General features: G+C 32.0%; 1 protein-coding gene across 1 annotated transcript in view; it reads left to right on the plus strand.

The window, feature by feature from the left end:
* Positions 1-22,183, plus strand: part of CFAP47 (cilia and flagella associated protein 47) — a 781,966-nt gene that overhangs the window by 232,015 nt on the left and 527,768 nt on the right. The window contains exons 27-29 of the mRNA XM_074302067.1: positions 16,611-16,732; positions 20,812-20,962; positions 21,587-21,675. Of these exons, the coding sequence (XP_074158168.1) occupies positions 16,611-16,732; positions 20,812-20,962; positions 21,587-21,675 (362 nt within the window). The remainder of the gene's footprint in view (positions 1-16,610; positions 16,733-20,811; positions 20,963-21,586; positions 21,676-22,183) is intronic.

The raw sequence follows: 22,183 nt of genomic DNA on the forward strand, positions 1-22,183 counted from the left end.
ATGTTTGTGCATTTCACATGAGATGCCTCAAACACACTTAGGTTATGTAGTGGATAGAATGTTAAACCTGATTAGGAAGATTCATCTTCCTTGATTCACATCTGGCCTCAGACACTTACCAGTTGTGTCACTCTGAGCAAGTCACTTTACCCAGTTTATCTTTAAAATGTCTTATCTTTAAAATGAGTGGGAAAAGAAAATGGTAAATTACTCTTTTATAATAAGTATCTTTGTCAATAAAACCCCAAATAGGGTCATACGTGATAGAAAAGGACTGAATGATAAGTTATCTCAAACTCGTTATGTCCAAAATCAGAACTTGTTACATTTTCCTTTAAATCCTACCTTCTTCCCACCTTTTTTATTTTGTAAAGAGTGCCAAGATCCTTTCAGTGACTTGTTTCTGCCCTTTACTCTTCCCTTATACAGCTGGCAGTCTGTTGTTCATGCTTAAAATATTACAATAACCTTCTGCGTGATCTTTCCTTTTCAAGACCCTCCCCATTCCAGTATATCCTCCATCCAGCTGCCAAAGTGATCTTCCTAAAGTCCAGATCTAACCTTGTCATCAATATTCAATAAACTCTTTTTTTCTTCAGTTTTTCTTTTATCTTAATTCATAATCTAGTCCTTTCCTATCTTTCCAATCTTTTTATACCATACTAACCATTTTCCACTCTAATACATATTCTGTGATACAGAGACATTTGTCTTTTTGCTGTTTCTTGAACACAATATCCTATTTCCCTACCCAATACCTTGTCACTAGGTGCTCAGAATACTTGGAATTATTTTTCTCCATAATCTCTACATAACCTCTAGTTTTTTTTTTCTCAGCTTAAATGCTCCTAGTTTAAAATGTTTTCCCTCCAGCTTTTGACTTCCCTCTATGATTTCCACCTATTTATATTGTATAAATCTTATATATTCATTGTTGTTTTTGAATTATTTATCCCATTAGAATGGAATGTCCTTAAGGCAGGATCATATTTTTGCCTTTCTTTTCCCCAAACTTATCACACTATTCAAAGTCACACAGTAACTTAGAAAATGCTTATTGAATACTTAATCCTATTGAATTACATTTTTTTAGCTTGAACCCAGTGATCTAGCTTGACACGTATTTTGGAACCTTGCTTTATTATCTATCCAGTGCATTTCAAACCTTTTGTGTCATATTCATCTGTGATAAACATGCTATCTTATGTTTTTATTTAATCCATTGATAATAATATCAAAAACAGCAAGAACCATAAAATACAGAGGCTAGTACGGAATCGTTAGGCACTCTAGTGGAGACCTACAAAGTTGACATTTAATCATTATTAACTATTTTTTTCCTTTCTTTTTTATTTGGTAAAAAGTTTAAAAAATAAGAAAAATGGAAAAGGAAAACAAAACAAAATAGAACAGAACAGAACAGAACATTTCTACCTATCCCAGCAGAACATTAGGGAAAACTCAAAATATATAATAATAAATTACTAGTTCAAGAAAAATGTATAATAATAAAAAAAAAAGTATATCATGAGTGTTCATCTTTTCTTCCTTGTAGGAAGGATCTCTTTGAAGTAGTGATCTGTGGATTTTTTTTTTTTTTTGTATTTCTATTTTCTCTCATGTTCTATATAGGATATATATATATTTTTATTATTTCTTGCATTATAATGTCAAGGGCTTTTTATTTGGTCATAACTTTCAGGTAGTCCAATTTTTTTTATAGTTTCTCTTCTTGATCTGTTTTCCAGATCTTTATTTTTCTTATAAGATTTTTCATATTCTATTCTATTTTTTTCATTTATATTCTGTTTTGTTATTTCTCGGTCTCTTATAGTTTCACTGATTTCCCCCTTGATCAATTCCAATTTTCAAAGTTATTTTCATCTTTAATACTCTGTATCTCCTTTTCTAGTTGGTTAACTTTTTTTCATAATCTTGTTTTTCTTGGGTGGTTTTCATTTGATTTGATTTTTTTTAGTTTTTCCTGAATGTCTCTCAGTTGATTTTTAAATTATTTTTTGAGTTCTTCTATAAATTGTTTCTGGGCAGAGAGTCATTTAACATTACTCTTTGGGGTAGAAGAATCTTTTTTTATTTCAATGTTTTCTGAAAATGAATCCTGGTGGTCTTCTCTATTTCCTTAGTAAGTTTCTATAGTTGGGTTCATTCTTTTTTGCCAGTTCTTTGGTATCTATAGTTTCACTTCAATTCTCCTCTCTGACCTGGAATCCCAAACCAAAAGTTTTACCTCTTGCAAAGGCCCACAGCCAGCAGCATCCCTGCCCCACTGCCTCTGTACTCCTGATGTGCTGGTTCCTTCTCATCCAGGGTCACATCTCTGCAGCACAGCTGAGCCTGCTGTTCCTAATGAGCCAAGATTTGCTCACCTCTCTGGACTCAGACCCCAGACTCCACACATTGTCTGGCAAGTGAAAGTATCTGTGGTCCCTCCTGAGACTCCAGTCCAACCCAGCTAGTCCCAGGTTTCCCTTCCCACTAGATGATTCTACTATAGGAAGTCTGGGGGTGTTTATACCTAGTTAATATATCTGGCCTGGGGTTTTTCTTCACATTATGGCTTGTATAAGGAGGACCCCTGTTCTGCCCTATGTTCTTATTTTTCACCAGTCTATGTGTGCCCTCAGGTGAAAATTTGTTCTGTTTATGGCAGAAATCTAGAGAATTTGAAATTTACTGACTTATTCCACCTTATTCTCAGAATCTTCCTCCAATTGAGTATTTTTGCACCTATTCATTCTATCAGTTCAGCATCCATCTAATTATTCTATTATTCAGTTTACTTCATTTCATTTTCTTCACATGAGATATTTTATCAATTTTTTTCTAACATCCAGTCAACCTGTGTGTTCAACATTTTCCTCATATGTTTCCCATTTGGGGTATGGGCCGTTTTTATTTTCTTCTATATACCCAGTTCTTAATTCTTTATTTGGTATTTTCTTGGCAAAGACACCAGAGTGGTTTGTCATTTCCTTCTCCAGGTCATTTTACTTAAAGATGAGGGAACTGAGGCAGACAGAGTTATATGAGTTGCTAGGGTCATACATTATTAAGTGCAAAAAGTTAGATTTGAATCTATAAATATTTTCCTAATGCTTAAGCCCAGTACTCTATTCACTGCAAGTGACATCAGTGTAATAACTTTTTTTTTTTTCTTGTGTGTTCACAAACCTTTTCTCAAGAAATGAAATGAAATTAATCATCTGATTACTGGACCCAGATGGTTCTGTGAAGCTGGTGACACTGCATGGTCCTTTCTCACTGAAAGACAATTAAGTTGAATGTTATATCACCTTCTTAATGTCAAGGTCATCTTGAACAGCAACAACAACAAAACCATTTCTCTATCAGCTTTCAAATAGCATTGATAGTAATCTAGCAGTATTCATTCAGCTGTTGAGGATGTTGTTCATTTGACATGATACCTTTATTTTATCAATCAGCCAACAAATATTAACACTTACTACATAGTAGACATTATATAAAGCTCTAAGGATATGAAAAAAGACAAAATACTACTAAGAAGCTCACGTTCAAATGAGAGAACATTTCAGCAATCAAGTGTATGTGGATATACAAATGTAAATGGGAGATAATTTAAAGGGACAGTTTTAACAGTAGGGAGTGAGTTGGAGTATGGGAGGTAGTACTAAAAAGTTCTCTTGTAGAAAGTAGGACTTAAGTTGAATCTTAAAAATAGCCAAGACATAGATATGAAGAGGGGAATTCTAGACATGGGGGGAGGATCAAAATTGAAGAGCAGGGAAATGGAGTTATCTTTATGAGAGATAGATATGAAAGAGAAAATATAGAGGATGATATTTGAAAGGGGTGAAGAGAAAGAGAAAAGAAAGGGAAGCTGATGCTAAATAGTTTTACTTTTTTTCCATAAAGTCTGAGGTAAATTCCTCAGCTGAGAAAGCAAGAGTTAGTTTGAGGAGAGATGAGTTGATTCTGATAAAGTTAGGTCAGAAACTCCTCTTTAATTCTCTTGGGTATTACCTTCCCACTTAGCCATTTTATTTATAGTTCTGTCCTGTTATTTCCATTATAACAAGTATTCTCTATTTAGCAACCAATAAATATCCATTAAGTGCTTACTATTTGCTCCTCACTGTGTTAAGTACCAGGTGATACAAAAGAGGAAAAAGACAGTTCCAGAGTCATCTTGACTTATTTCTTGCTCAGAATATTTTGGAGGAGAGAGGAAGCTGAAGATTTTGCACAGTTCTGCTTCACTTAAATCAAATTCATTTGCAAGTTGACACCTTCCTGATATCCTCTCTTCTTTTCTAGAACAAAGGAGAACAACCAGATTTGAAATCTTTCTATAACTATGTATTGATTAGAGGCCATGGAGTTGCCACATGATGAGCAGTCTCTATCTTATCAGAAGGCAGCTGCTTTGTTTGCTTTCTGGACTGCTTAAGTTGACAACTGAGGAATGAGTCCATCCTGTTTGATGGACAAGAGCAGAAATGATGTAGTCTGAGCATGGAGTAGTGTAGACCAGAAACCAGATGAAAATGTAAGCTTATTAGAGCATAAAGATGATCAGGAATAAGGCAATAGGAGTAAATAAGGCAGTGACCAACAGGCCTTGAGCCTGATGAGGAACATCAGTGTGAAGAAAACTTTTCTCCATTCCCTCACTCTGGCCCTCCAGAAAGAAACCTATTTTCCATTTCAAATCCTCTTCTTTCTCTATCCTTTTCTGATTCAAAGGGGGTGGAGGGTAGAGGGGAGAAAAGCCAGTTTTATCTCCAGGAGTATCTTACAACTAGTAAGCTGCTGTTCTAAAGGGAAATTGTGGAATATGATGTTATTAAGGGCAAGAGATAAAAGTTTATACTAAAGAAAAACTTATCTGATAAAAATGAATATAATCCTAGAGAGGAAAGAATAGATCTAAAAAAATACTTTCAAACATTTCCTGATGAAATGGCCAGAAAGGAGTAGAAACTTTGGAATGGAAATGTAAGAGACAAGAAAAGCATAGAAAGGTACAGGCTTTTAATAAATTCAAAGGGACTATGTAAGGAATAGCTACTTACATGATTAATAGGGGGAGATGGAATAAGTGTGGTCTCAGGATTTTAATGGCTTCAAAGGTCAAAATAGAAAATTAGCAAAGAGAGCAAAAGTTAATTACCTTAGAATTAGGAGACTATACTCTGGAGGAAATAAGAATGAAACAGAACTCACAATATTAGGAATACATGAGATAATATACAAATAAGGAGGAAGGGATGGGGGGATCAGCTGTTCCATGAAATTCATTTTCATCTGATTTCATCTTATCTTCAGTCCCAGGAAACTTTTCTTTGGGAAATCTCATTATGCTGCAAAGTTGAGTTAAACTTGGTATTCATACCTTATAAACTCCAGAATTTCCAATTAAGGTGAGGGAAACATGGAGGATAGTTTCCCTATATCCCAACAGCCGCACTGCTTGTGAATTTTTTTGGACTTCTTTATCATACCGTCCCCCCATCCCTACCTTTCATTTTCCTGTTGTGCATTTTCTTCTCCTCTCCCATTAGATTGTAAAGTTCTTGAGGTCAAGGATTGTTTTTTTTTTCTTTTTCTTTGTATCCCTAGCACCTTGTACATTTATTGGCATATAATCCTACTTAAATAATGTTTATTGACTGATTTGGGAAAAAGAAGATAACATACATTCATATAGAATTCATATGTAGAAGTGAATTAATTTTTAGCAAATATAAGTAGGGGCCAAAAGATGGAAATGAGTATGAAATAGCATGTTACTTGGTCCCAGGAATTTAAGAGGAAAGGCAGAAGAGTCATAAGTAAAATAAACTGTAACAATGGAAGAGGTGGGGGAACTTGTGGGAGACATTAAAAGAAAAGAAGAAAAAGGTAAAAAAAAAACTGATCGGGGATTAATTAAGGGAAAGAGAAGAACAGTAGAATGGAAACAGACTGCTTCACATACTGATCATATGGTATTCAAATTACTTCTCTTTTACTACCTTATTTTCATTTCTAAATGGAGGACACAGATAGTACAAAGTATGAGAGAACAGATTATAGGAAAAATATAATTAAGTCATAACCATGAATATGAATGGGAGAAACTTACCCATAAAATAGAAGAAGATAGCAAAATATGTTTTAGAAAACAAAATTCAAGAATATGTTATTTATAAGTAACAGACTTGGAACATAAAATGAGGGACTGGAGTGGAATTTTTTTATTCCTAATATGCATATTAAATCATAATAAAGCAAGAGTAAATATAACTAGGATTAAAAAAAAAAGATAAAACAGGGAAAGTATATTATGCTTAAAGAAACCACAACTAAAGATTCAATGCATACATTTAAAATGTTAGAATCTAAATACTTAATGAAACATTAAATGAATTTCAGGGAAAATAGCAAAACTATCAAATTGATGGAATTTATCAGTATATCTCGTTCAGACAGATAAATCTAGCAAAAACAGATAAACAAGAAACAACTTAAGGATTTCAATAGAACTTTAGACAAATTAGAGATCAGAAATGTGTGGCAGTTACTGAATGAGAATAGAAATGAGTTTATATATTTTTTAGCCTTAGCACCTCTATAAAAAGCTGACTATATTAGGGAACAAAACCAACTAAAATATGGAGGAAAAATACATTGTTTGTGATTATAATGCAATAATTATATGCAATAAAGGACTTTAGAAGAGCAAAAAATCAGAGACTAAATAACATTGTTAAAAGACTGGTAAGTTAAAGAACAAATTATAAAAATGATAGAAAATTTCACTAAAGAAAATATCAACACTCAGTAAAAACAAATTTTGTTGAAAAAGCTTTTGACAGCATTCAAAATTCATTTTTGGTATAAAAGCATAGAGGTAGCTGGATTTTTCCTTAATATAGCAAGTTGTGCTTCTCTAAAACCAAACCAAAAATTATATTTAAAAAAGGACGATCCAATAAACTTAGATTTAAAACATGGGTACCAATCATCTCGTCTATAGTTTTCTTTCTCAGTTTTCAACCTACCTGGTTTAGATATCTTTTTTCATAAAACCAACTCTTAGTTTTATTTATTAATTCAATAGTTTTTTAATTTCAATATTATTAATTTCTTCTTTTAATTTTAGAATTTCAAGTTTAGTATTTGATTGGGAGTTTTTAATTTGGTATTTTTCTAGCTTTTTAAGTTGCAAGCCCAATTCATTGATCTTTTCTTTCTCTATTTTATTCAAGTAAGCCTCTAAAGATATAAAATTTCCCATGGGTGCCAATCATCATTTTTACTATTTAACATAGTGCTAAAAATGCAAGCTATAGTAGTGATAACGAAAAATAAATTAAGAAGGTAAATATAGGCAAAAAGGAAATAAAATGGTCCCATTTTGTAGATGATATGATTCTTTATTTGGAAAACCACAAAAAAAATTAGCTAAACCAATTTGTATCAGCAAAATGTAGCATATAAATATATTCACATAAAACATAAACATTTCTAATTTTAACCAACAAAACCCTTCAGAAAAAGACAATGACAAAAGCATAACGAGAGAATGTATAAAATATCAGCTAAGATTAATACCTCACAAGAACTACAACTATGTTCCTGTAATTTCTTTTTTCTAAAATATAAATGTTCTCTGGGAGCAGATTTCTTGGGGACCTTCTGGAGGCAGCCTTAGTTTCAGTTCAGTTCAATAATCCCAAATGCAGCCAGGAATTAAAGTCCAGATCTTTCAAAGTCCTGAATCTTTTCCTGGGCCTGGTTAGCTTTAATAGAGGCCTATCTCTCTCCTTGGTTCCAAGAGCTTTCTCCAAATCTCTCCAACCAGCTTCATTCAGCCTCTTGTCCTCCCAATGTCTCCATCCAGCACAAAGGTGGAAGTTGGAATGAATCTTGACTCTGAATCTCCCAAAATCCTCTTTGGCTCTGAGAGCTTCTTGCTTATATGCTACCCACTGAGTACACACCAATCATTTCATCACTAGGAAACCATTATTTGTTGTAGGATTAAATCAATGCTAAATTAGATTTAACCACTGTCTCCTCAATTCCACTTAGTACCTTGTTTCATGTTCTGGCCCATAACATCTCCTTGTAGCATCAGTTCAATCATACTGAACCAAGCTGAATTAAATAATTATTGTCTCTATCTATTCCAGTGACTTAACACCTTGTAAGACTCCTAACAGCTCCTACAAACATTTACAGAAATAAAGACAGAACTAAATAATTGGAGAGCTATTGATACTTGTGGGGTTTATATTTGTAGTATGGGAGTTCTCATTTGTTCTGTATAAAAGATAGTATGTTTCTGGTGTACAATTTTAATCCCTTGGTTATGTTTTTCTAGGTATCTTCTCCATACTAACTTTCTGCAGTGTTCAATGGTACATACCCACTTTCCACCATTTCATTATATAATCAGTGTCCATCAGTTTTTCTAGATTCCTTAAGGATAACATTTTTGTTATTTATGGGTGGCATTGACCTAATCTTGAAATACTACCATAAATCCTCATATTTCTATAAGCAAATTTGCATTATTCAGCCATTTTGTTGGCTGCATCTTTATTAGCATAGTTCTGGTGAGTGGGTATTATTTTGATTGCAAAGGGATCCATGAGAATACAGTCTCTATTTTAGTAGCAGAAGCAACAACAGAGGAAATGAACAGCATTTGGTGATGATACCTTTTAGGCACTGGAAGTGCCTATGGATCAAGGAGAAAAAAAATGGTGGATTATATATTTGGTAGATATGATTTGAAGACCAAATTATAACTGACCTCATAATTAGTTTCTAGGTCAGATCATCTGGGACCCATCACATCATGTTTTGTTTTTTTATTTTTTGATAACATAAATTTGCACAATATTGACTCATAAGTGACCTCTCTGCTGAAAAAAAAAAATTGAATAAGGGAGAAATAAACAGAAAGAAAAATTTGCTATGCAGAGTCAAGTTGATTTTCTTTGAAGTAGAGTTATATGATTAAGGTTATAAGAAAAGAGTTTATGTGAAAAGCAATCAAGGCCAAACTTGTTATTCAAGTCCTTGAATGTGAATGCTGGTTAGTGGGAGTCTTTATTATAATTTAATAGGCTGAAAGATTTTCCATCACTATTCTATGAAATGGTGATTAATTCCAACCTAATTTTAAATACCCACTCTTAGCTTTCTGAAAGTGTATAAGTGTACTCACATAAATATGTTATCTTAAAAAATTCTAGCTTATTAAAATGTTTGAGGTAAGTTGTCATTTTAATAAAAAGCAGCATAATTTTACAATAGGTAAGAGAGCAACAGACAAAAGTTCATCTAACTCCTTTCTCCTTGCAAAAATAATAAAATTTTGTGTTTCATTACTTTAGTCAGCTTAGATTTAATTGGGGTTAGAACTCCCACATCTAAGGCAGATTATAACATATCTAATACTTTCTTGGGCCGTGTACTTTTCCAAAGAAAATTGCCTATATGCTGGAGACTTTCTTCCAGTTCTTTTTAAAATGTTGTGGATGTTAAAACAGGTTGCCCATGTGACTTTATTTGCCTTTTTCTTCCCAATCTCTTAAAAACTGACTTCTAAATCAATTGAAATTGTTCTCTCCAAGGTTATGAATGATTTCTTCACTGTTAAAATTATTTTCCTTATCTCAGGATAAGAATAATATTCTATTGGATGTTTCTTTTTCGAAATCATCAATTATCCTCTCCTAAACTTTCTCATTTCCTTTGGATTCCTTCTAGTTATCACTCTTTCTCAGTCTGACAACTATATGTAGGAGCCCATTAGTGCTGCATCTGGAGGCTTCTCTCTCCATAATGTCTCCCCTGTGATCTTATAACTCTCAAATGTTCATTTTTAATTTTTTTTCAGATTACTTCAAAATCTATCTAGCCTTGATCACCATCCTGAACCTTAGTCTGGTATGATCAGCAGATAGTCAAATTACTTTGAACTCAAATGTACTTTAAGTCTCTCATACTCAACATATCTAAATATAATACTACTCGTCATATAATAATAAAATAATAATTTAGTTCATGCATGTGCATATGTGCGCACACACACAAATATAGCACTTAGTAGGTGTTGGGCACTGTGCTGTGTACTTTACAAATTATCTCACAATAATGTTGAAGCACCAATACTTTTATTGGCTTTATTTTATGGTTGAAAAAACTGGACTAAATAGAAATTAAGTTCACACAGACAGTAAGGTCATATTTGAACTCAGGTCCTTTTGATTTTAGACTTATCCTCAAAGTACCATGCCATTTAGAGCCCCCTTATCCATGATCCAAATTTCCATTTTTATTAATGTTACTATAATCTTTTTAGTTGTCCAGATTAATTCCAGATAATTCCTCTTACCTTTATTATCTTCTTTATATCTATCATTCTTTCTCTTCACTCATATAGACTTTATCCTAGTATAAGGTATGTGGTATCTTTATGCTATAATTGGGTTAATTCCCTTTTACTGGGAATTCGGGGATTTTTAGTCACCCGAAGAAAAAGAAACTATTGCAATACTTGAAGAGGGGCAGGGGGCTTTGGATCTAGAAATTTTGAAACAAGAAATCTATGATGGGACAGAAGTAGGAGAAGCAGATGTTTGAAAAGAGAGATGATAGACCCCAAAATAGTATGAAAATCTTTGTTCCCTGAACTTGGTTTAAAAGAATTTATAATTATGACTTTAAAAAACCCTTTTTGTCTCATACCCATTCCATAAAATAGCAAAAAATATGATTTGCACGGACCAAGAGCCATTTTGCTCTTTGCCTAGAAAGTAAGTTTTTTGTAATAACTAAGCTAGGTTATGTTTACCAAGTGGTGATGTTCTACAATCATTTTTCAGTCATGTTCAACTCTTTGTGACATTTCTTTGAGTTTTCTTGGCAAAGATACTGGAGTGGTTTGCCATTGCCTTCTCCAGCCCATTTTACAGATGAGAAAATTGAGGCAAAAGCAAAAGATTTAATGAATTGCTCGGTATCATACAGCTAGTATGCTTCTGAGGCCATATTTTAAATTCAGGAATATAAGTCTTCTAGACTTCAGGCTCCTTGCTATATGCACTATGGCACCATTTATCTTGCAAGCCTCTTGCAAGACTTCATCCTCTAATTTGAAGAGGAAGGGAAGAGGTAGAGGTAGGGACCAAAATGAAGGTTGTAACTCTGGGCCACATAAGGTGAGGAGAAATATTTGGCCTAGGAAGAATCTGCTCCTGCTTAAATTTTCAAACAGAAGAGCAAATGCTCAGCTGACTTTATGTTCCACAGCAGCACCTAATGGTGATACTATTCTAAACAAGAAGTGGTATAGATTGCAGGACTTCTTAAATTTTTTTTCATTTGTTACCCATTTTTGCCTACATAAAATAGATACATAAAATAGATATACTAATGAAACCTTTACTGAAAATAAATCATGAAGACATTTATTTTTAAATAATTCTTTGGTATATATATATATATATATATATATATATATATATATATACATATATATACATATATATATGTGTGTGTATATGTATATATATATATGCACATATATATATATACATATATATGTTTATTATTTATTAAAGGTGAAAGCAAATTTGCATACAAATGAGATGGATGCTTTTTAATTTTTACATAACAAATTAAATATTGGAGGAGTATTTGATACTGCAGAATTTAGAGAATTCAGAAGTCTTTTACTGTTACCAAATTTTTTGTGACCTTCACATTCAGTTAATGTAATCCTATATGAGGTTGCAAAAACAGTTTAAGAAGCCAGGACTTAGACTATAATTTGGTTTTCTTGTTTCCAGTCCCTTTGTTCTGCAGTCTGTCTTCCCAAAGACTGCCACATTGATATTCCTCAAATACCAATTGACCACTTTGGTTTCCCTGCTCAGAAATTCAAGGATTTCCTGTTGCCTTTGGGATAAAGTATACCCCAGACTGATACTTAAAGTTCTACTCAATCTGGCTTCCTACTGACATTTCCAATATTATTTCCTATTACTTTACTTCACATAGCCTGCATTCCAGCTCCACTAACTTGCAATTATTTTTCCTTTCTGAAGGTATTGCATCTTTTCTGATTCTGTACTTAGAGATTTTTAATGACCATTTTCTCTCTTAAAACTAAATTCCAGAAAAACTTAAAAAAAGATGTGGTCTCTTTTTTCTTCTTTTCGTCTCACCTATTCTAACTAGTCCCTGATAACATTGAGTATAATCATCACCAGTGAAGAGAGTCTCATACAATTGGCCCTTTGAGCCAACTACTACACATTTAGCCATTTAAAATCAAGTCTCTTTTTTCTAAGAGATAGCGATTTCAAACACATAGCAAAGCCACAGTACAAATATTTCTCCCCATCTCTTTACCACCTTATAAGAGGTGGCATTCTTTATAGGAGAATAGATTCAAAACTTAGCTTACTTCATATATATTACTGGTCCCACCAAGTCCAAGCCAGATGAATCCTTACTTGAGAATATGCTAGTCTGGATTAAGGAAGACATTCTTTAGGATTATTCCTTGTTCTACTTGGCATCAAGTATTCCACACCACTGGGAAGCAAGGTTCCTTACAGTTATCTTGAAACAATTGCTAGATTGTTTCATTTAGTCATAAGATTGTGAGATCCTTATTAGATTGTGAGTTTTTGGGGACAAGGACTTTTTGTAATTTTTTATAGTTTTTTTTTGTATCTTTAAATCTTACCACAGTGAATGGTACATGGTAGAACTTAATAAATACATATTGACTGAGTAACTTGCTGACTTCAGCTAATAAGTTTGAAGAACTCCATTCTCTTTATTTAAAATAAAAAAGTATAAATGAAAAGGCTATATAATGACTTCTCAGAAAGAAGACACTAAAATGCTTTTCCTTTTTTTATATCAGGTGTTATGAGCAAAACATTACTAAATGAAGTGAAAAGAGAAATAAATATCTTATCTACAATTTTAATGGTCATATGGATAGCATAGGGTCAAGCATAGATCACTAGAAAATCCCCATGAAAATAATTCCATTGAAATATAAACAACTAATCTAGAATATGGCCACTCACTCAGAATACATTTTACTGTATTACATTTAATGCCCATATCCCCATCTTCTCAATAATAATAGTAAGAGATAACTTTAACAAAATAATATCAACAGCATTTCCATCATATGTTGTTCAGTTGTTTTAGTCATATTCTACTTTGTGTCTACATTTGGGGTTTTCTTGGCAAAGATAGTGAAGTAGCTTGCTATTTCCTTCTCCAGCTCACTTTAAAAAAGGGAAATTAAAGCAAAAAAGCTTACACAGCTAGTAAGTATAAATATAAATATAAATTAATAAGCTCTTTCTTCTTTCTATTGTCACTTCACACATCTCAGTCCAATCTCCTATCCATTCTTTGATTTTTTTTCCTCCCAATAAATAGTGTTTATTTATTGTCCTTATCTTCTAAAGGAAGCCTTTCCCAACCTCTCTTAAATCTAGTACTTTCTCTCTCTTTTTTCCTGTTTATCCAGTATATAGCTTGTTTGTACTAATTTTTTTTCCTATATTGTATCCTTCCAACCTCCATGAGACTGTAATTTCCTTGAAGGGAAGGAATTTTTTGGTTTATTTGTTTTTATTGTTTCTCCTTAGCACAGTGCCTGGTATGTTCAGTTGTGTCCACTCTATGTGATCCCATGGGCTTTTGTCTATTAGGTTTTCTTGGCAAAGACACTGGAGTGGTTTGCCATTTCCTTCTCCAGTATGCTTTATATATTTTACAGATGAAGAACTGAGGCATGTAGGAGTTAAATGATCTGTCCAGGCTCACATAGCTAGTTAAATGTCTGAGGTTAGATTTGATCTCAGTTCTTTCTTATTCCAATCTGGTGTTCTATCCACTGCACCATGTAGCTGCTTGACACTTAATAAATAAATATTGATTGATTGCCTAATTCAATGTCTTGAATTCATACTCTGTAAAGAAGGTAACACCTCTTTATTGTTGCTTTCAGGTCATCAAATAACCTGCCTCAGTATTCATGAACAAACAATTACCAAATGTAATTAATTACCAAAAATTTTTACTTTTATTTTTCTTCTCTCTTTTGGATTCCTATCGGATGATTTCTCACTTTCTAAGCATTTTTTAATATCATTCTTTGGAGAATGAGAAGTTTTTTCCTCTTCATAGTCCCTGTTCCTCTCTTCTTCTGAAAAGGCCTTTGAACCATTTAAAAACTAATTATACAGCTGCCTCTTCTCTTCCCTTTCTTCTGTGGGTTAAACTTTTTACTCTCTATCATTCTGACAAGGGTCAAGTCTCCTTTTCTTTCTTTCAGATGTGATTTTCATTTCATTAAATATTGTAGATTAGATTCAGTAATTTTCCCCTGCTCTCCATTATTATTGAAGTTTTTATTCTTATTCCCTTTAACTTCTTGTGAATAATTATATCTCAAATTTAAACTGCAGGTAAAAATGTTTACAATTAATTATTGCATCTTAATAATTTGACAACTCATTCAAATTATTTTCTTTGTTTCAACAACTCCACAGCTATCTATCTACCATCAATCCACCTTAGTTATTTAGTTATCCTTATAATTTTTCTATTTACCTTTTATTTATCTTGCCTTGTTCTTCCAAGTTCTACTTATATACTTATATCAGGTATACTCTGTAATTTTTCTTGATTTTCTTTAATTTTTTATTTCCTTAATTTTATTTTTCCTGCTTTTTCAACCCAGAACTAGAAACTAAATTAGCATCTGGTTTTGGAGATTATTTGCATTTAAATATTCTTCAATATATCTCAAATTTTCCTCAATAAATCCAAATTTTGCCAAATTTCTCCTCCCTGAAGTCAACTTCTGACTTACATTATTTTTACAAATTATCACTGACAAAATTGCCTTGTCCTTATTGAGATAAAGACTTCTCCTTTTTCTTCTTTCCCAGGAGCCTCAAGTAGACAACAGTTGATGACAGCTTGGTAATTTAGATACTTAAAATTATTTGGATGCATTGAGATACCGTTACATGGGTTGTTAAAGATCATACCTGTTTCTAACAGGATATGAACCCAGTGCTTTCCTAAACTTGAGATAAGCTTTATTTACTATGACATTTTTGAATTTTTATATAGTAGATATTTAAATACTTGTTGAATTTTTGAATTGAGTGACCAGTTATTCTTTTTTTTTTAATTTTTAAACAAACTATAATGGCTTTCTATTGCCTCCAGGAACAAAACACAATGCTCTGCATGGCCTTCAAAGCCCTTCATAGTTTAACCTCCTCCTGCTTATTCCCTGCTGCCTTGTTTCCTTGATCAAGTAAAACTGGCTTACTGCCTGTTTTATAGAACAAGAAATTTCATTTCTTGGCTTTGGGCATTTTTCTCTGATTGTTCATCATCTTTACTTATAAGGTTATTCCTCCTTCACTCCAACCACTTATCTTCCTGGCTTCCTTTAAGAAGAAAGAAACAGGGAATCTTTGAACGTTCTTAAGAAAGGAAATGATATGGACAAATTTGAATTTTATAAAAATTAGTTGGGCATTTGTTTTGAGTTGATAAGATCACTGTGGGAGAGAACTCATTTTTTACTTGAAGACTACATTTGCTAAATTTCTTTAAAACTTTTAGCTAGAGGGAAAAAAGTAGTCCAGGAATTAGAAAGTATGGATGAGTTTTGTTGTTAGCACTTTGGACAAGTCATTGTTCAGTTTTTTTCCCCTACTATAGATCCAGTTCTATAATTCTTTCATTTTAGTTTAAAATTCATATCAAGAGTTGAGTTTGAATTAGACTTCAAAGACATGAATTTGAATTTCAGCTCTATTATTTACTATTTAATCTCTTTGTAGTTCAATTTTCTCATCTACTAAATGAGAGAATAAGACTGATGAGGTAAGTGGCATATAGGTTCTTCATGAAAGAATTCATGAAATCCCAAATATTAATTGGCAAAAATGAAAGTTTATTATTAGATAGGAAGCCAGTTTTGCCAAGAGACTGACTTCTTTAGTAGCAAAGTCCTATTAGGGAAATGGAGTCTGACACTGAGAGGAGAATGTCTTCTCAGTGGGCAGGATCCTAGCAAGCTGCTTTGGACCTTCTGCAAAGACTGAGTTTAGAAACTGCCCTTTAAAAGGAATCTTGAGGCTTCAGGTTTAAAAGGAAGCCAAGGTTCCTAGGCCTAGATACTTATCAGTATCCGGCCCAGATTTCCTATTGGAATTAAAACACTTCAAAGGGGTTCTTTTTGATTAGGATTTCTAATTGAATCAAAGGGTCTGGCATCCCTGAAAAATAACTTATCCTGGGGTGGGGAGACTCCAAAAGGGATCACAGATCAAAAGGGAACACAATTTCAGAGTAATAATCTTAAAGAGAACATCCTTTCATTAAAGGGAACACAGTTTCAGAAAAGAGAAGACAGTTTCCCTCCACCTTCTATCTCTAAAGTTCTTTTCAAATCCATATTAGACGATGTTATTATCTTATGTTCATGACTTGCCTGAATATTTTAATATAGCTTAATAATTGCAATGTATTTTCTTCTTTTATAGATTCTTCTAAAAAATCCAAGTCATGAACAGTTATTATATAATGCTAAAATTATAGGTTGGGATGCAGTGGATTTTTCATTGCAAGAAGAATATAAACATCATATAATAACTATTGCTTCAAGGTGAGGAAATTTCTTTTTGTCTTTAAGAAAAACTAATACTAGAGTTTTAATATGGAGTATGTGTATGTGTTTATAATATGATTTGTTTTTGGAGATACATAATATCACACTTTCATTTAGACATCAATTAATTTTTCAGAGTACAAATATGTAATGTTTTTAAAGGCTAGTTTGCCAAAACAAATATATCTTCCTTTTATGTAACCATTTAATTTTAATTTTACATATGTATAATCTTCATTGATGTTAGGAAACAAGAATTTGTTAAAAAATAAAAAAAAAAACTATTATGTTCCAAGTATCATGCCTTACCATGATTTTACAAATATTGTCTCAATTTACTCTCACAATAAATATGGGGAAACTCCCAATTCATGAGTTAAGAAAATTGAGACCAACAGAAACTATATGCATTTTTTAAACTCAATAACTAGTAAGCATCTGAGGCTAGATTTGACCTCAGAGCTTCCTGACAGAAGGTCTAACTATCTATTTATTGTACCACTATTTGCCTTCATTAGATTTATTTGTTTTTGTCAAATTATTTGTATTTCATCCTGCTGACTATATAGCTTTATCAGGTTTATGTGGTTAAAAACACCAATAAGTATACTGCCTCAAGGATTTAGAAAGGCATTTTTTTAAACTTTGAGAGTCTTAAATGGTATTTCTCTGTGGCCCCATTGAGGGTAAAAAAATTCTCATTTGATCAGAAATTTGGGAACAATAATATTAAATATACTTACATACCAGAATAATTTTCTAATTTAACAATGTGAATGAATATTTATTCAAGCAAGAAATTCATTAAGTCAGTCGTGGTTTTTTAATACACACTAATACTTTACAAAGTTTTTTACTTTACAAAGAGAAAATGTTGTTGTTCATTTGTTTTAATTTGTTTCTGAATCTTTGTGACCCCATTTGGGGTTTTATTGGTATAGGAACTAGAGTAGTTTTCCATTTCATTCTCCAGATCATTCTCCAGATGAGGAAACTGAGCCATATAGGGATTATGATTTGCTTAGGGCAATGCAAATAGAATTTGAGTCCAGATTTGAAAGGAGAAAAATGAGACTTCCTGATTCTGGCATTCTATTCACTGAACACCTTACAGTGATGAATTTTCAAATTTGACCTTATGGTATCTAAAATTGAATGTTAAATTATATTACTCTTTGGATCTCCTTTAGAAGGGGATCATTGGCTTCTTTCAATTGCTATTTTACCTTCTGGTTCTAGAATATCAGGACAATTTTTCTTGATAATTTCTTGAAAGATGATATCAAGGTTCTTATTTTTTATCATGATTTTCAGGTAGACCTGTAATTTTTAAATGATTTCTCCTGCATCTTTTTTTTCCCCAGGTCAGTTGTTTTTCCAATAGATATTTCACATTGCTTTCTATTTTTTTTTATCTTTTGGTTTTGTTTTATTGTTTATTGATTTCTCATAAAGTCATTGGGTCCCATTTGTTCAATTCTAATTTTCAAGGAATTATTTTCTTTAGTGAGATTTTGTACTTCCTTTCCCATCTGGCCAAGTTTGCTTTTTAAGGAATTCTTCTCCTTATTAACTTTTTCTATTTCCTTTTGTACTAATCCATTCTCTTCCTAATTTTTCATCTATCTTTCTTATTTGATTTTCAAAATCCCTTCTGAGATCTTCCAGATCAATTCTTAATTTTCTTGGAGGGTTTGATTATAGGAGCTTTGACTTTTATTATCTTTTTCTGAGTGTGTGTTTTGATCTTCCTTTTCACCAGATTAACTTTCTGTGGTCAGAATCTTTTGTTGTTGTTGTTGTTGTTGTCTCCTCATTTTCTCAACCTGTTACTCAGCCTTTAACAATTTGTTAAACTAGGGTTCTGCTTCCAGGTTAGAAGATGCACTATCTGAAGCTTTATGTGATTGTTTTCAGAGATCTTTCTTAAGGACCTGATCATAAGCCTTCTTTCTGTCCTGGAACTGTTAGGAGTATCTCCTGCTCTATTATGGCTGTAAGTTCTAATGTGCTAAAGCAGCAGAGTTTTTCCTCAGAATTAATAAAGAGACTTCTTGTGAGCTGAGGCCTCCAGAAGCCTCATGCCCATTCCTGGTCATCTAAGGCCCTCTCACCTTAGTCAAGACAAATCTTTCCTGCTGACCTTTCAAGTTGCTTTTTGTGTCTTTGGTCTGAGAGGTCTGAAAACCCCCAGTGATGCTGCTGATTCAGGGGCTGAAGACCCTTTTCTGCTTTGCTGGTGTGGGGACTGGCTCTGAGGCTGAGGTTAGGGCTCTGCTGGACTCCCATTATGGTGCCATAGAATTTTCTTGCTGATTTCTAAGATGTGTTTGGCTAAAAATTGCTCTACTTTATTTTTTCCTGGGTTACAATGTCTTGTGAAATTTGTTTAGAGTCATTATTAAAAGTAATTTGGATGGGTTTGGTGGAAAATTGGCCTTTATTCCACTATCTTGGCTCCATCTCTCTTATCTTACTCTATTAATTGAGATTATGTTCTCTGTATTTGGAATTAGTTAATTTCATAAATAATATTACAAAAACCATATAGGATGGGCCATCCTTCTGTAAAAATCACACCTTGTGAACTACTTTTCTCTTCCTTATTTCCTTTTTTACCATAGAAATCAGAGAACCCTTTACTTCCAAGCAATGTCATCCAATATAGATAGCAACATGTAAGAATGGACATATAAGAAATAGACAGCTAGTGAAACTCACTAACCAAGGCTGGAGGAACAGGATGAACATTACTCATTTAGTCTCTCCCTATTTTCACATAATGCTGTTATTTTAGAACCTTATCTTAACATTGTATGAGCAATTTGTGATGTAGATGATTTTGATACTTTACTTACTGAAGTAACTAATTCTTGAATGAATTCCAAGGAGTGACTACTTCTTTCTAATGAATTTGTCTCTAGGATAGTGAAGTTCTAGTAAATTTGACAAGCTACATTATCTTCAGATAGTGTTGTATCAGAAAACAAAATGTCAAATGAAGATGGTAGAAAACAATGTATTTTTAGTTGGTGAAAATATATTTAAATGTGAATATTATAACATACAGAAGTGTAAAAGCAGTTAAAGAAAGCATTAAATTTGGAATTGGAAAATGTGGTTTTGATTCCTGGCATCAATACTTGAAAGCTATGTTATCTGGTGTTATTCCCCTATCATGAATGAAGGTGCTTAAAAATCTTTATTTAGTGTACCTGTTAATTTTAGGTAAATTGGCTCATTTTACATGAGTCAATTCAACTCTCTGGGCTTGAAATGGGGAGTTGGATGACATTATCTGCAAGGTCCATGATAGTATGCCGTCCTTTGAAAACATTTTTAATGTAAAATGAGAACATTCAAAATCTAATTTCTTAAGAAGCAGAAAATTTGAAATGTTGCTTCTTTTTTCTCTAAAAGTATAATTCTAGTTTCCATATAATCAGGTAATTATCTTTTAAATACTAAAGATGTAAAAAAATCAGGCTTGATTTTATAAGTCTAATGATAATCAATTATTGATTGGGAATAAGAAAACAAATTTAGTTTTTTTCATTTATTAACTTTATGAGGCATCTGAGAAAATTTCATTCTGAAAATCCCAATGATCTCTAAAAAATTTCTTATGGTTAAAAAAAAAATAAATAAAACAACTTATGGTAAGGTGTGGTTAGATTTATGTGTGATAGTCCAAAACTGTTCAGGCAATAGAAAAGAAGCAAGATTCACATATTTATCCCTGTATGTATAAGATATGAAAAATATGTCAGAAAAATATTATCAATAAGAATTCACACTTAATAGTGCTTATGCTTTACTACTTCTTTCTTTGACTTATTTTCTATGGATTTTGCTTTTTGTTGTTTGTACCATATTTATGTCTTATTTGCTACTAAACTATAAACTTTTATATTATTTAATGACTCTCTCTAGTACTTTGCATAGTGTTATAGTACACATAATTCAATAGTAAAAATATAAAACTATAATGGTAAAAAATAAGCAAAAAAGTACCAAATAAATATTGATTGATTTTTTGTCCTAAATTTCTTCTTTTTTTAAATTTTGTAAACCAGAGATAAAGTTTATATTAATGTGTCATTTACTAGTCGCTTTTTACATCCTGCTGAAGCTATACTGATGCTAATTTCTAAAACTAAAAATGGCAGCAAAGGTACTACAATTACTTTTGCTCTAAAGGCTGAAGTTACTAATTTTAAAGCCATGGTAAGTAACTTTTGTGCATGCTGTTGATTATGATTATCTAATGTAAGATTGTATTTATATCTTTACTATCTCTTATAAACATAGAAAGTAAAAATTTATTTCCTCTTTTGTGTCTATAGTAAATATTATACATAATATGGATATTATATACTTATATCTATGTATAATATTCCTTTTGTCATAATCTCTTATTTTTGTTCTTCTAACTATTCATTCCTATACTGTTTCCTCTCCCCATAGGAATGAGTTTCCAAATATATAATGCAAGACAAAGGAAAATAGATCCATTATAGCAACTTTTCCTATGTGGATAACTTTTAAAATTTTATACTTATTTAAGTATTTGATCTGATAAAGAATTATAAAATCAATTTTTATATATTAAGAGATTATAGTAGAAATAGTTTATTATTGCTATTATCATAGGTGTGGATTTTACCCATTTTAACAATAAAATGTCTGTTGAAAAGAGAATGGGGAAAATACAAGTAAATATGGCACTTTAAAATTATTTCATATATGTTTTTGATAGCTTTTTATGCTTGTTTAGGTCAAATTTTATAATTCAAAATATTATTTTTGGTTTTATTTATAACTATGATTTATATCTATACTTTGCTCCAGGAAATTATAACCTGCAAAACACCATGTTATGAATGGAAAAAAATTTTTGTGAAAGTTAAAAATCCTTTTCAAACAGATGGAGAATTCAGGTAAATAATGTTTGTATTTTGGAATTACTAACATCAAAGAGTTCTTGGGTCTCAATTCTTTACAAAATTAAACAATTTTATTTTACTATTTAGAAATGACTAAACTTGAGGTTAAATATAAATGTGTTTTCATTTTAAATTTATAAAGATTTATATGTAATAATCTGTGAATTTTTATAGTAAATAAATATAAATAAACTTTTTTTGAAATTCATAGCAGTGTATTACATCTTTGATCAAATGGAGTTTATAAAACCTTTTTTTTTCCCTTCATTTGATCCAGCATACTCCCAAAGAGAAACAAAGCCATGCTAATTATTTGAGTTTTTCTCCCTAAATCTTCATCTCACTAGTTATATTACAAAATTGAAATATTATGCAAATCATAAAATAGACTTTTGCCGCAGGCTTACATTACTTTCAATTACTGTATGCCCCACTTTCACTGTATATTTATTTCTCTTGAGACAAGGATAATTTAGGGGAATTAGAGATGAAAGAATAGAAT

This window comes from Sminthopsis crassicaudata, chromosome 3, assembly GCF_048593235.1.
Source record: "Sminthopsis crassicaudata isolate SCR6 chromosome 3, ASM4859323v1, whole genome shotgun sequence".
NCBI classification, from domain to species: domain Eukaryota; kingdom Metazoa; phylum Chordata; class Mammalia; order Dasyuromorphia; family Dasyuridae; genus Sminthopsis; species Sminthopsis crassicaudata.